The sequence below is a fragment of the Pseudophryne corroboree genome, chromosome 2 (assembly GCF_028390025.1).
Source record: "Pseudophryne corroboree isolate aPseCor3 chromosome 2, aPseCor3.hap2, whole genome shotgun sequence".
Classification (NCBI taxonomy): domain Eukaryota; kingdom Metazoa; phylum Chordata; class Amphibia; order Anura; family Myobatrachidae; genus Pseudophryne; species Pseudophryne corroboree.
In genome coordinates, this window is record NC_086445.1 from 573,647,153 (window position 1) to 573,661,919 (window position 14,767).

Genomic DNA, 14,767 nt, shown 5'->3' on the forward strand with positions numbered 1-14,767 from the left:
ATAATACCCCTTTCCTTGTTGTAGGAGGGGTACTTTGATTATCACCTGCTGGGAATACAGCTTGTGAATTGTTTCCAATACTGCCTCCCTGTCGGAGGGAGACGTTGGTAAAGCAGACTTCAGGAACCTGCGAGGGGGAGACGTCTCGAATTTCCAATCTGTACCCCTGGGATACTACTTGTAGGATCCAGGGGTCCACTTGCGAGTGAGCCCACTGCGCGCTGAAACTCTTGAGACGACCCCCCACCGCACCTGAGTCCGCTTGTACGGCCCCAGCGTCATGCTGAGGACTTGGCAAAAGCGGTGGAGGGCTTCTGTTCCTGGGAATGGGCTGCCTGCTGCAGTCTTCTTCCCTTTCCTCTATCCCTGGGCAGATATGACTGGCCTTTTGCCTGCTTGCCCTTATGGGGACGAAAGGACTGAGGCTGAAAAGACGGTGTCTTTTTCTGCTGAGATGTGACTTGGGGTAAAAAAGGTGGATTTTCCAGCTATTGCCGTGGCCACCAGGTTCGATGGACCGACCCCAAATAACTCCTCCCCTTTATACGGCAATACTTCCATGTGCCGTTTGGAATCTGCATCACCTGACCACTGTCGTGTCCATAAACATCTTCTGGCAGATATGGACATCGCACTTACTCTTGATGCCAGAGTGCAAATATCCCTCTGTGCATCTCGCATATATAGAAATGCATCCTTTAAATGCTCTATAGTCAATAAAATACTGTCCCTGTCAAGGGTATCAATATTTTCAGTCAGGGAATCCGACCAAGCCACCCCAGCGCTGCACATCCAGGCTGAGGCGATCGCTGGTCGCAGTATAACACCAGTATGTGTGTATATACTTTTTAGGATATTTTCCAGCCTCCTATCAGCTGGCTCCTTGAGGGCGGCCGTAACTGGAGACGGTAACGCCACTTGTTTTGATAAGCGTGTGAGCGCCTTATCCACCCTAAGGGGTGTTTCCCAACGCGCCCTAACTTCTGGCGGGAAAGGGTATAACGCCAATAATTTTCTATCGGGGGAAACCCACGCATCATCACACACTTCATTTAATTTATCTGATTCAGGAAAAACTACAGGTAGTTTTTTCACACCCCACATAATACCCTCTTTTGTGGTACTTGTAGTATCAGAAATATGTAACACCTCCTTCATTGCCCTTAACATGTAACGTGTGGCCCAAATGGAAAATACGTTTGTTTCTTCACCGTCGACACTGGAGTCAGTGTCCGTGTCGACCGACTGAGGTAAATGGGCGTTTTAAAGCCCCTGACGGTGTTTGAGACGCCTGGACAGGTACTAATTGGTTTGCCGGCCGTCTCATGTCGTCAACCGACCTTGCAGCGTGTTGACATTATCACGTAATTCCCTAAATAAGCCATCCATTCCGGTGTCGACTCCCTAGAGAGTGACATCACCATTACAGGCAATTGCTCCGCCTCCTCACCAACATCGTCCTCATACATGTCGACACACACGTACCGACACACAGCACACACACAGGGAATGCTCTGATAGAGGACAGGACCCCACTAGCCCTTTGGGGAGACAGAGGGAGAGTTTGCCAGCACACACCAAAACGCTATATTATACAGGGACAACCTTATATAAGTGTTTTCCCTTATAGCATCTTAATATATAATAATATCGCCAAATAAGTGCCCCCCCTCTCTGTTTTAACCCTGTTTCTGTAGTGCAGTGCAGGGGAGAGCCTGGGAGCCTTCCTAGCAGCGGAGCTGTGTAGGAAAATGGCGCTGTGTGCTGAGGAGAATAGGCCCCGCCCCCTTTTCGGCGGGCTTCTTCTCCCGTTTTTCTGACAACCTGGCAGGGGTTAAATACATCCATATAGCCCCAGGGGCTATATGTGATGTATTTTTAGCCAGCATAGGTACTTTCATTGCTGCCCAGGGCGCCCCCCCCAAGCGCCCTGCACCCTCAGTGACCGTTGGTGTGAAGTGTGCTGAGAGCAATGGCGCACAGCTGCAGTGCTGTGCGCTACCTCATGAAGACTGAGAAGTCTTCAGCCGCCGATTTCTGGACCTCTTCTCTCTTCAGCATCTGCAAGGGGGTCGGCGGCGCGGCTCCGGTGACCCATCCAGGCTGTACCTGTGATCGTCCCTCTGGAGCTAGTGTCCAGTAGCCTAATAAGCCAATCCATCCTGCACGCAGGTGAGTTCACTTCTTCTCCCCTAAGTCCCTCGTTGCAGTGAGCCTGTTGCCAGCAGGACTCACTGAAAATAAAAAACCTAACAAAACTTTTACTCTAAGCAGCTCTTTAGGAGAGCCACCTAGATTGCACCCTTCTCGGCCGGGCACAAAAACCTAACTGAGGCTTGGAGGAGGGTCATAGGGGGAGGAGCCAGTGCACACCACCTGATCCTAAAGCTTTTACTTTTGTGCCCTGTCTCCTGCGGAGCCGCTATTCCCCATGGTCCTGACGGAGTCCCCAGCATCCACTTAGGACGTCAGAGAAATTAATTTATTCCATTTTGGAATAAGGCTGTAACATAACAAAATGTGGAAAAATGTGACCGCGCAGGCTGTTCCCCGCCAACAGTGCCATACTTGTCTGCAACCTCATAATGGTGCACTCAGACGCTTCAGCTGTGGATACCCCCCAGCAGTCTTACAGCGCGCTCTTTCAATGGTGTCTCAGCTAGAAGACGCCCGCCTCAGGATGTGATATGTATAGTGATAGAATTAGCCCACTACACCATCTGTTAGCTCTGTCTACCATTGCGCCCCTGTATTGGCGCATTCCGGTGAGCTAATGACACCTGCCAGCTCCTTTCAGTGCAACCTTGTAATGGCACCTCAGCTAGAGGACACCAGGCACGCTGTCAACGGGGCTTTTGTGAATAGCCTCAGGCTGTGTATGGGCACCAACGAAGCTCATGGGGGAACTGTTACCGCTGGTGCAGTGCTGCCGCCTCTTCGGGCTCCCCACTAACCAGGGACCTGTCCCTATACTCACCCCAGCCTCTTCAGCTGCTGCTGGGTTGGCAGCAGGCTGCGGGAAGCTCAGGCTCAGCCATCAAATGGCTGGCTGTGAGTTGATCCCAGGGCCGGTGTCCCAGCAGCTGGGCACCCAGGCGCCGACCACTGAAGGGTTTCCCAGCAGCTCCCTCGTAGCAATCAAGAAGTAGCCAACTGCCTGTCTGTTGCAGAATTATGCTAAAAAATAATAAATGATGAAGAAACTCTGGAGCCCTCCAGAGTGTGACCGGCTCGGAGGGCACACATTGCTAAAATGGTCCAATGGGGAGGGGCATAGAGGGCAGTAGCCAGCACACACTTAGACAGACTAAAAGAATTATTGTGCATCGACTCAATGGACCCCATCTATACCCCAATGTAATCTGCACTCCTGTATCCCCTATGGATGTTGGAGAAAAAAGGAAAATAAAATAAATCATAAAATTAAAAGCTTGGGGCTGCTTAATAGTAGCCCCACTGTTAAAGGTGCATCCAGCTCCTGCTGGCACCAAAATTAAATAGGGGGAGGACCAGTGCATTCTGGGAGCTGTAAAAACGTAACTGTTTTGTGCCCGGTCCTTTCCTAAACCCCAATATCTCCCCTGGGGAGCCCTATGGACCCTGAAGAAGAAAAAAACCTTCTCAGATTTAGTGGTATGGGTTTTGGTGACACCACATACACATGGTAATGAGGAGTACAGAGTAAGAATTCCGTAACATTAAAGACGCTACAGAAGTGGTAGGTGTAAACCAGTTCAGGGAATAACACTATAAATAATGTAGAAACTATGCAATAGATGCAAGTTTTCATTTGTGGCGTTGCATTGCCTCATTACTTATTCCATTCATTACAAAACTTTACAAAACATTTGTATACTAAATTTCGAAACTATAAAAATTAGGCCCGAAACATACTTTTTCACTACCAACAAGACTTCAGTTAGGCAACTTAATTGTGAAGTAGTAAGAATTTGCTATGGCTTCATAAGGTTCCAAAGTGGGGAAAGCAACTGAAGTCCCTGTCAATTTAATGTGGGAAAGTTGTGCCTGACATACCACTGTATGAAATGAAATTCATTCAACCCATCTTATTTTGAAACTGCTTTTAAAATAATGAAATTATCATAAAGCATATATGAAAGCATCCTGGGCTTCAAGGATGAGAACCCTGTTGTAGTTTACAACATACACTTATAGGAAGGGGATATTTGTTCATGAAATAGTAGTACGACCACTTAGGTGTCTAAAACAGGTGTACTAAATGACAAAGAAGTCTGACCCACAGTACAGCACCACTGTCAAAACAGCATGAATCATTATACATGTATGTTCTATCTGATGACAAAATGCTTTTCTATGCATATTATATTCATTTTTTTAATGAATGTTTTATGTATTACAAAATACTAATTTGAAGTTAAAACTCACTCCGTAAAAAGGAAGAAATACTGTATATATATTTTAACAGAAAAGAAAAAGTTCTGGAGATTAAACTACAGTAGTATCGTGAGCTGCACCGGACTTCCAAAATAATTCTCAATAAAAGAAAACGTATATCAACTTTGTGTGATGTCCATCGAAAAAAGTAAAATCTTTGCTAAATCTTGATGTTCAGTTTTATTCCATCATTTGCCCATACAATTCCATATGGATAATCCAAATGGGGGAATTACCTAGGAAACATGAAGAGAAATCAGCTATCAAAGGATATGAGGCAGATTCCAAATTGGTGAAAAGGCTTCTGATCCCGGATACGGAGAAATAGACTTTAATTCTTGTCTTTCAAAAGACACGGAGAAAACCAGTTGTTCTTTGTGGCTGATCAATTACATCACAGCTGTTTACCTATACCAGTATAGGCCTTTTTCTGTTTATATCAGCCACACAAAGTTCTTTACATTAAAAACACCAAATCAGTGATTTATTTTACAAGCAGGATAAGAACTAACAGATACACAAAAATGGGTCTACTTTGTCTTTAATATTAAACTCTTTTAACTGCTAAAACAAAAACAAAAAATAACCAAAAAAATAAAATAAAAAAAATCAAGAGACGTGAGAAAATGAGAATCATTACTAACCTTTAAATACAAGGGGATAGCAACATAATGCACAACATGTCAGGGTCCCCTTTGATAGAAAAGAGAGTAATGAATTAACAGTAACATACAGAAACATTAGCTTCTTCCTGAAACACACATCTGTCCTGCAAGAGTATGCTGTGAGTATGACAGGTTTTTCCATTATTTATAAACACTAGAAAGTTCACTGGTAATTTCCCTCTTCATTCTACAAATAAAATCCAAGCTAAGGTTGTTTATTTAGTCTTCACTGGTTCAATGATCAACAGTTTAACATGTTATTTGGAAGTATCAAAGAAATGGTCTTCCTGTGTAATGCTCTTGGTGACAAGTGAGGCATGGGAAAATAGAAAATAAAAAATGAATAAAATGTGTTTACTATGTGCAAAATTACAGGAATTCCAGTGGTAGATTTTTTCAATTTCTCTTTTTTGGAAACCAGACCAAAGTACTTGAGCACAGGGTAAATGGTTTGTTTTTGGCTGTAGTCTCTTTCAAACTGTTGTGATGTCTTTCAATTGCATAAACCTTACATAATGTATGCAGGCTAGCTTTAGCATGTGCTTACAGGTACTTAAACTTGCTTTATGGAAAATTCTCTATCAAGCATGATGAAACCATAAAATGGACAGCAATCTTTTTTTTTATTTCATGCTAATTCTGCATCATTAAATATCGATGCTGTGCCCTTACAGTAAAAAGTCTAGATATGTTTTAATCACAATTATGTGGGAGGGGCAGGGAAAAAACAAACAATGAAATCCCTGATGGGTTGATGCCTGTTGCACTTTGAGGTTCCTGAAATTGTGTGTGTCATGGAGGAACCAATATACTGAAGAGAAAGAGGTCTACCTTGTAGTAAAGAAATGGACACATGCCGAATTAGGTTACAACAAAGAATTTTTAGAGCCTACAAGCACAGATTTCCTGGCTGGAGCACAAGTACTTGTGTTTGCACGTTTATTGTGCTACTTCCACACAGAGTGGTAGATCGGTCTAATTTGGTCTAAGCACTAATGGTCTGATTGCAATACTCCTGGTGTATGTGACTGCAGCTATATTGTGTACTATGTGGACAGTTTAGAGTATAGCAGGGGGATTGAGAGAAAACTGCAGTGTGTGAAAGTAGGCATTACTTCGCTCTCACATACGATCAACATTAAGGTGGAAGAATGCTTAAACCTGTTGAAAGGTCAAAAAGGGTTGCAACACGTTTTATACATTTTTTTTAAATTTGATTATTGAATAATGTAAAGTATGTGGCACCTCAATGCATCCAACAGTGTCACGCAACACAAGTATAGAAGAGACTTCTTTCTCAGCCCATCCTGCTGTCTTTCTAGTAGTATCAGTCATTTTTGCAGAAGAAAGAGTAAAAAGCAATCTCCCATTTTGCTCCAGTTAAAAAGAAATTACAGTTCCTATTGTGGGGTCAAACACCTAAATGCAGGTGTATGATAGTCCGGGGATTGTAGAGTCATTTGCTCATCTCTGTGCCCGTTTCCCTACCACAGAGATACTATACTGTGATGTTTTGAGTCTCACTGAGATCCAGCAGGGGAGCACTTGATTCTTCTTAAGTAAATATACAGAGTTGGACTTTGGGGCAAAAGTTGGGCAGTGTACAAGTCCAGAGTGAAAATGTCGCATTCACAGTTTAGCGCTTGCCCCACTTTATATAGAAGGTATGGTTTTTGTGGGTTTGGAATTAAGGGGGCTGATAGGATCTGATGCTAATTTAATCAGACAGTTCCACTTCCGAGTCCTCTTTTGCTTTGGTCAGCTCTTCGTGAACTTCTCGAACCATTAGGATGCGGGTCAGCATGCTGTCCAATGTGCCTGGGTCAATGGGCATGGTGGAGAACCACATGGGGCTATTGGGCACACAAGAACGCTCTGGCTGTAGGTAGAAGACATCACTCCGTTGCTTCACACTTTCAGAACTGCTTGGGGGAGAAAAGAGAGGAGAGAAGGATGAAGCAAAAACACTATACTACCTTGCATATTACAATGTATACAGATATATATAGACTGTATTTTTCGTGGAAATGTTTGCAAACTATTTAAAAAAAAAAAAACCCAGTACATTAGTGGGACAACACCGTTAAGCATAGATTTTTTTTTTTTTTGAGTGAAAAAAGCTTGTTTATATAAGGAAATGGACACCACCTCCAACATCTCCTAGTTCAATCTCTAAATTCACAATTAGTCCAGCAAGGACTTTCTTCAGATGTAAATGAAAAGGGCAATTTGCTTACCTCAATGGGAAGTGGATAATGTAGCCCACCTGGATGATCTTCCCGCCAAAAATTTGAGAAAACAAAAGACTAGAGAAATCAAAGTGAAAGGTTGCTCTTACATTCTCCAGTACAATCTGCAGAAGAGTTCCCGATTATCGTGGAGAATACAATATCATCCTGAAGCTGGGCATAGACTACACAATTATCTGGCAAATCACCTGCCAGATCTGGGTGGTTGGAATGAATTTTAATTGGCTGCCAAACACTGGAAAATGGACAAAACCGGTCGTTCAGACAAATTGGTTAAATGACGAATTCAACCAATTTGTCTACATGACAGGTTTGGTCCATTTTCCAGTGTTTGGGAGCAAATGGTCGATTGTCACTTACTCTCATCCATTACCAGAATTTCAATCCAACCAGCCAGATTTGGCAGATGATTTGCCAGATAATTGTATATTGTATGCCCAGGTTTACATGGCTTCTGCACCTTGATATCTCAGAGCCATACCTTTTTTCAGACTAGTGGAGGCAACATATACATTAGTAAACATGTTAAAAACCTTGGGTAAAAACGTCTATTTTCTCATAGTAAGGTCTTGAGGACTGACAGATCAGCCAGATCCAAAAATTGGGGAAGGCAAAGACCACGGTTCATCTAACTTTCTGTAAGGGTAAGGGTGAGTGGTGAAAATAGAAACTAGGAGGTATAAAATCTTAAGTGATAAAGTGGATAGAGATAAAGGGGGAGATTCAAATGTTTGAAAAGTCAGTTGGGAGTCTGTTTTTTCCTATCTAATAGACAGGAAAAAACAGACACCCAACCGACTTTCCAAACATTTGAATATCCCCAAAGAATCAATCAGCTCCTAACTGCCGTTTTTCAAACACAGCCTATAACATAAAGGTTAGTAGTTGATTGGTTTACTTCACTCCAAGGTTTTAAACATCTCACCCTAGGAGACAAATTGAAACAGCCACTGAGCCACCAGTGAGTTTAAATATCCCTGCATCAATACTAGTTGCAATACAAATATATTTTTTTCTGAGGACAACCAGATTTATGCAAGGTCATGAAAACTTATGATGGAGTTACTAATTGTCATAGACTTAGGTGGCTCACGCGGTCCGCCTCCCAGTTGTTTACACTTGGAATATAAATATGGTCAGTAAAAAAAAAAAAAAATGCAATAATTCCCTCTTGGTTATGGAGCTTGCATGGTCCTCTGCTATGTGGTTCAGATAAACCACTGTTGTAGCAAAGTGCATCCAGCCCATGACTGCTCAGTTCTTAAGAATTAAAATACAGGTGCCAAGTGAATGGGTTCTGGGTTCCAGACCACCACTGATTAGAGTTCCAATCTCCTAAAGTGGACAAATATCCTTAGTGCAATGGTAAGGAAAATAAAATTATTTCTTCATCTAAGGGGATTGGCATCCATAGTTTTTAAATGTTGCACCAGAACTTAGAAGATTCACCCTTCCATCAGATGTGAGATATTGAGCAGCCTCAAAAAGGAGTGCCACAGGGCTGCGAAAAAAAGACGACAAGCACCCAACTGCTTCTGTTCCTATAGCTTTGCGGTGTGCTTATAAAGAAATTAAGAAGAGTTTCTTTACAAGCTGCACTGCAACAAAGACAGCAGTCTGGGGCCTTGAGGAATTATCCAATAACTGCTGTTTATTCCGGGAAATTAAAGCAGAAATTAACTTGGGTACATTCTGAGAAAGAGAGACAGTTTCCCTACGGTTGATCTGGAGCAACAAAAGCTACCTGGATCTTGCCTTTATCAGAAGATCGTCCAGATAAGGGACCACATTGACCCCCTGGACCCGGAGTTGAAGCATCATCTCCGCCATCACCTTTGTGAATAGCCTCGGGGCTGTAGACAGGCAGAAGGGCAGTGCCTGGAATTGGAAGAGATCGTCCAGCAGGTAAGCCTGATGAGGCGGCCAAATCAGAATATTGAGATAGGCGTCCTTGATATCCAAGGAGACCATAAATTACTGTTCTTCCAGGCCCGCAATCACTGCTTGCAGGGATTCCATTTTGAACACCCTCAAATAAGGACTCAAGGATTTAAGATTCAAAATGGGACTGACCGAACCGTCCGGCTTCGGCACCACAAACAGGTTTCAGTAAAACCTCTTGCCGCGTTGCGGTAGTGTTACTGGAACAATGACGTGGGACTGGACCAACTGTCGGATAGCCTGTTGCAACGTCACTTGCATAGCCTCCAAAGCTGGTAAGCTTGAGTTGAAAGACCGCTGGGGGAGGGTGTGTATGTGTGTGTGAGAGTACTGTCGAATTCCAGCCTGTAGCCCTGAGAAACGAGCTCTCTGACCCAGGCATCCTGGCAGGAAGTCTCCCAGACGCAGCTGAAGTGACATAGTCGAGCTCCCACCTCGAGATCCCCTCAGGGTGGGTCGGCACCGCCATGCAGAGGCCTTTGTGGAAGCAGAACTGGTGGACTGTTCCTGAGAACTGGTGCTTGCAGGTTTTCTGGACTTACCTCTGGTGCCTCTAGCCGCATTGGAGGCCCCAGAGGGGAGAAATGTGGATTTTCCAGCCGTACCTTTGGAAATCCAGGTATCCAATTCAACCCCAAAAAGCCATTCCCCAGAAAAGGGGAGGGATTCTACACTACGTTTGGATTCTGCAACCACAATCCACTGGCGCAACCACAAGACCCTGCGCGCCGACACTGCCATTAATGTTTCCCATCTCCTTGAGGGAATCACAGAGGACACGGGTAGTGTCCTGAATGTGCTTCAGGAGGGTTACCATAGTAACCAAGGGCATATATCCCGAGAGGCCCCCCTGAATTTGAGTGGCCCAGGAATGAATGTCATGGGTCATCCAGCAACCCGCAATGACCGGTCTTTGTGATATACCGGCTGCTGTGTATATAGACTTTAGCGTAGTCTCTATCTTCCTATCAGCAGGATCCTTCATGGTAAAGGAGCCCGGAGTAGGCAGCACCACCTTTTTAGACAGGCAAGAGACAGACATCCAGCCCAGGGGGTACCTCCCAAAATTTTCTACCTTCAGGAGCAAATGGGAAAGTGTGCAGAAACTTTTTGGACACACTTGTCTGGATTTTTTCAGGCCTGTTTGAATAAGTCCTCTAACTCTGTAGAGCAGAGATTTTCAACCTTTTATAACTGGCGGCACACTGAACAAGATTTAAATATAGCCAAGGCACACTCAAATATAACGGTGATGCTTGGTGCAGTTGCGTGTCCTAGGATGTCATGTCGCAGCTTCTCCATAGGTAACGCCTGAGCCACATCTGAGAAACCCAGAAGAGCCCAACACTGCCCGGGTCCAAAATTAGAACGGGCTCTGCAACCACTAAACCCACCAGTATTGATCGTTCCAGAGCCTCAGTAACGGTAAAACACTGATGGGCCTGGTTCTTCTTCTATGGCGGCACACTTGGAGACTGCTCAGGGCACACTAGTGTGCCACGGCACAGTGGTTGAAAAACACTGCTGTAGAGTCAGGGAAAGTGACATTAGGCTTGTTCTGTACAAAGAAAACTAGATTTATGGTAAGAACTTACCATTTTTAAATCTCTTTCTGCGAGGTACACTGGTCTCCACAGGGAATGACATTGGGATGTAGAGTAGGATCTTGATCCGAGGCACCAACAGGCTAAAAGCTTTGACCTTCCCAGAATGCATAGCGTCACCTCCTCTATAACCACGCCTCCGTGCACAGGAGCTCAGTTTTTGTTACCAGTCCAATGCAGTAGCAGGTAAAAAATGACAACAGTTAGTAGCCACATACACCACATTCTCACGACAGGAGAAAGTGTCAGCGGCTAATGCCATACCAGCCAAAGGAGCTAAGTGCGCCAGGGTGGGCGCCCTGTGGAGCCCAGTGTACCTCGCAGAAAGATTTAACAACGGTAAGTTCTTACCATAAATCTCCTTTTCTGCTGCGGGGTACACTGGGCTCCACAGGGAATGATTTTGGGGATGTCCTAAAGCAGTTCCTCATGGGAGGGGAAGCACTGAAGCGGGCACAAGAACCCGGCGTCCAAAGGAAGCATCCTGGGAGGCAGATGTATTGAAGGCATAAAACCTTATGAACGTGTTCACCGAGGACAACGTAGCCACCTTGCACAATTGTTCAACGGTTGCACCACGGCGGGCCACCCAAGAAGGTCCAACAGACAGAGTAGAATGGGCCTTGATGGTAGCAGGAGCTGGAAGGCCAGCCTGTACATAAGCATGTTCAATCACTATTCTAATCCATCTGGCCAGGGTCTGCTTGTGAGCAGGCCAGCCACGTTGGTGAAAACCATACAGTACAAGGAGAGAATCAAACTTCCGAAGGGATACAGTTCTCATCACATAGATACCCATCTAGCAGAGGCAATAGTCAGCAGAAACAATACTTAAGAGAAAGCCACTTAAGGTCTGCAGATTCAAGAGGCTCAAACAGAGACTCTTGCAACGCCTCCAGAACCACCGACAAGTCCCAAGGAGTCACAGGCGGGACATAAGGAGGTTGAATCCGCAACACACCCTGAGTGAACGTATGAACATCAGGTAAAGTTGCAAATTTTCTCTGGAACCAAACAGACAAGGCAGAAATATGAACCTTGATGGAGGCCAGACGAAGGCCCAAGTCCAGGCCCTGTTGTAGATAGGCCAAAAGTTTGGCCGTACTAAACTTGTAAGCGTCATAATTGTTAGTGGCGAACCAAACAAAGTAAGAATTCCAGACCCTATGATAAATCCGAGCAGAAGCCGGTTTCCGGGCCTTCAACATAGTTTGACTGACCGCCTCAGAAACTCCTTTGGCCCTCAATACGGAAGCTTCAAGAGCCACGCCGTCAAAGCAGCCGGGCCAGATCCTGGTAGACACAAGGGCCCTGAATGAGGAGGTCTGGTCGTTGTGGAAGAAGAGGAGGACGCTCTAACGATAGACCCTGAAGGTCTGAGAACCAGTGCCGTCTGGGCCACGCTGAAGCGATCAGAAGTTTGATTCCTCCTTCTTGCTTAAATTTCCTTAATACTCTGGGCAGAAGTGACACCGGAGGGAACACGTATGGCAGCCGAAAGATCCATGGAACTGCCAGTGCGTCCACGAACGCTGCTTGAGGATCCCTTGTCCTTTCTCCGAAGACCGGAACTTTGTGATTGTGTCGAGACGCCATCAGGTCCACATCTGGAAGGCCCCACTTGTCCACTAGGAGTTTAAATACTTCTGGAAGGAGGCTCCACTCTCCGGCGTGTACGTCCTGACGACTGAGGAAGTCCACTTCCCAGTTCAGGACCCCCGGGATGAACACTGCCGATATGGCTGGCTGATGGCGTTCTGCCCACTGAAGAACTCTTGAAACTTCCCTCATTGCCATGCGGCTGCGAGTGCCGCCTCGACGATTTATGTGGTGTTGCCCGATTGTACTTGAACAGGTCTGTTCTGTATTAAATGCTGCGCCACGTTCAGAGCATTGAACACCGCCCGCAGTTCCAGAATGTTTATCGGGAGGAGAGACTCCTCCCTGGTCCACCGACCCTGAAGGGAGCGTTGCTCCAATACTGCGCCCCAACCTCTCAGACTGGCATCCGTCGTCAGAAGAATCCAGTTGAAGATCCAGAAGGGACAACCTCTGCTCAATCGTTGGTCCTGAAGCCACCAGCTCAGTGACAGACGGACCTCCTGAGACAAGGATATCATGAGACCTGATCCGGTGAGGCAGGCCATCCCACTTGGCAAGAATCAATTTCTGTAGAGGGCGGGAATGTAATTGAGCGCACTCCACCATGTCGAAAGCCGACACCATGAGACCTAGCACTTGCATCGCCGAATGTATCGACACTTGCAGACAAGATAGGAAGCATCGAATCCTGTCCTGAAGTTTCAGGACTTTCTCCTGAAACAAGAACAACCGCTGGTTGTGAGTGTCTAACAACGCCCCCAGGTGCACCATGCTCTGAGCAGGGACCAGGGAAGATTTCTTCCGTCGATTAGCCACCCGTGGGCTTACAGAAACTGGAGCGTCAGATCCAGATGGCGTAGGAGAATCACTGGGGAATTCGCCAGGATCAACAAGTCACCCAGATACGGCAGGATCCTGACCCCTTGACGGCGGAGTACAGCCGTCATTACCGCCATGACCTTGGTGAAGACTCGCGGAGCCGTGGTCAAACCAAATGGTAATGCCTGAAACTGGTAATGGAGGTTGCCAACCGCAAACCTCAGGTACTGCTGATGCGACATTGCAATGGGAATATGCAGGTAAGCATCCTGTATGTCCAGGGAGACCATATAATCCCCAGGTTCCAAGGCCAGAACAATAGAGCGAAGAGTTTCCATACGAAACTTGAGAAACTCTCACAAATTTGTTCAAGGACTTGAGGTTGAGGATGGGCCGAGAGGACCCATTCGGTTTCGGGACTAGGAACAGCGGTGAATAGTACCCCTTGCCTCTCTGAGCCAGAGGCACCTGTACTACCACTCCTGTGTCCAGGAGGGACTGTACCACCGAATGCAGAGTTTTTGCCGTCACCTGATCCGAAGGGATATCTGTCAGGCAAAATTGATAAGGGGGACGATTCTTGAAGGATACAGCGTAACCTCGAGTGACAACTTCCCGTACCCAGGCATCGGAAGTGGTCTTCAACCATTCCTGGGTAAACCCTAGAAGTCGGCCCCCCACCCTGGGATCCCCGCTCCGTCATGCAGAAGGCTTGTCAGTTTTGGAAGCAGGCTGATTGGCGGCCCAGGCCCGTTTAGGTTTGGGCTTATTGGGTTTGGAAGTGCGAGCCTGTTTCGGGTACGCCTGACCCCTTGCTTTCCCTGAATGACGAAAGGAGCGAAAGGAAAGGAAGTACTCTTAGCCTTCAGCACCGAAGGAGCAGTATTAGGTACACAAGCCACTATCTTGTTAAGGTCTTCTCCGAAAAGAATGTCTCCCTTAAAAGGGAGTACCTCCAGGGTTTTCTTAGAGTCCAGAACTACAGACCAGGACCGCCACCAGAGAATCCGGCGAGCCAAAATGGAGGTAGTAGAAGCCTTGGCCGCCAGACTACCGGCATCAGAAGCCGCCTCCTTAATGTAATGAGAAGCTATGACAATATACGAAAGACATTGTCTAGCATGAGCAGAAGCGTTGGAAGGCAGCTCAGCTTCCAACTCCTGACCCACGCTTCAATAGCCTCTGCAGCCCAAGTCGCTGCAATGGTGGGCCAATGCGCAGCACCTGCTAAGGTGTAAATCGCCTTTAAACAACCCTCCACACACTTATCCGTCTGTTCTTTCAGAGACGTGACGGCAGTAACAGGCAGAGCTGAGGATACCACCAGCAGCGCCACTTGCGAATCCACTGGCGGGGGTGTCTCCCAATTTTTACTTAGCTCTGCCGCAGGGGATAGCGAGCCAGCATCTTCTTGTGAGGCGTGAATTTCTTTCCTGGATTTTTCCCAGCATTCCTGACGTATGTCAACTAA

At 46.1% G+C, this 14,767-nt stretch overlaps 1 protein-coding gene across 5 annotated transcripts in view; it reads right to left on the bottom strand.

The window, feature by feature from the left end:
* Positions 1-5,048: 5,048 nt before the first annotated feature.
* Positions 5,049-14,767, bottom strand: part of ZMYM4 (zinc finger MYM-type containing 4) — a 371,597-nt gene continuing 361,878 nt past the window's right edge. For 4 of the 5 annotated variants that reach the window (XM_063954437.1, XM_063954436.1, XM_063954433.1 and 1 more), the window contains exon 28: positions 5,049-7,006. In XM_063954437.1, coding sequence (XP_063810507.1) covers positions 6,799-7,006 — 208 coding nt within the window. In that variant the 3' untranslated portion in view covers positions 5,049-6,798. The remainder of the gene's footprint in view (positions 7,007-14,767) is intronic. The other variant, XM_063954434.1, reaches the window with a different exon arrangement.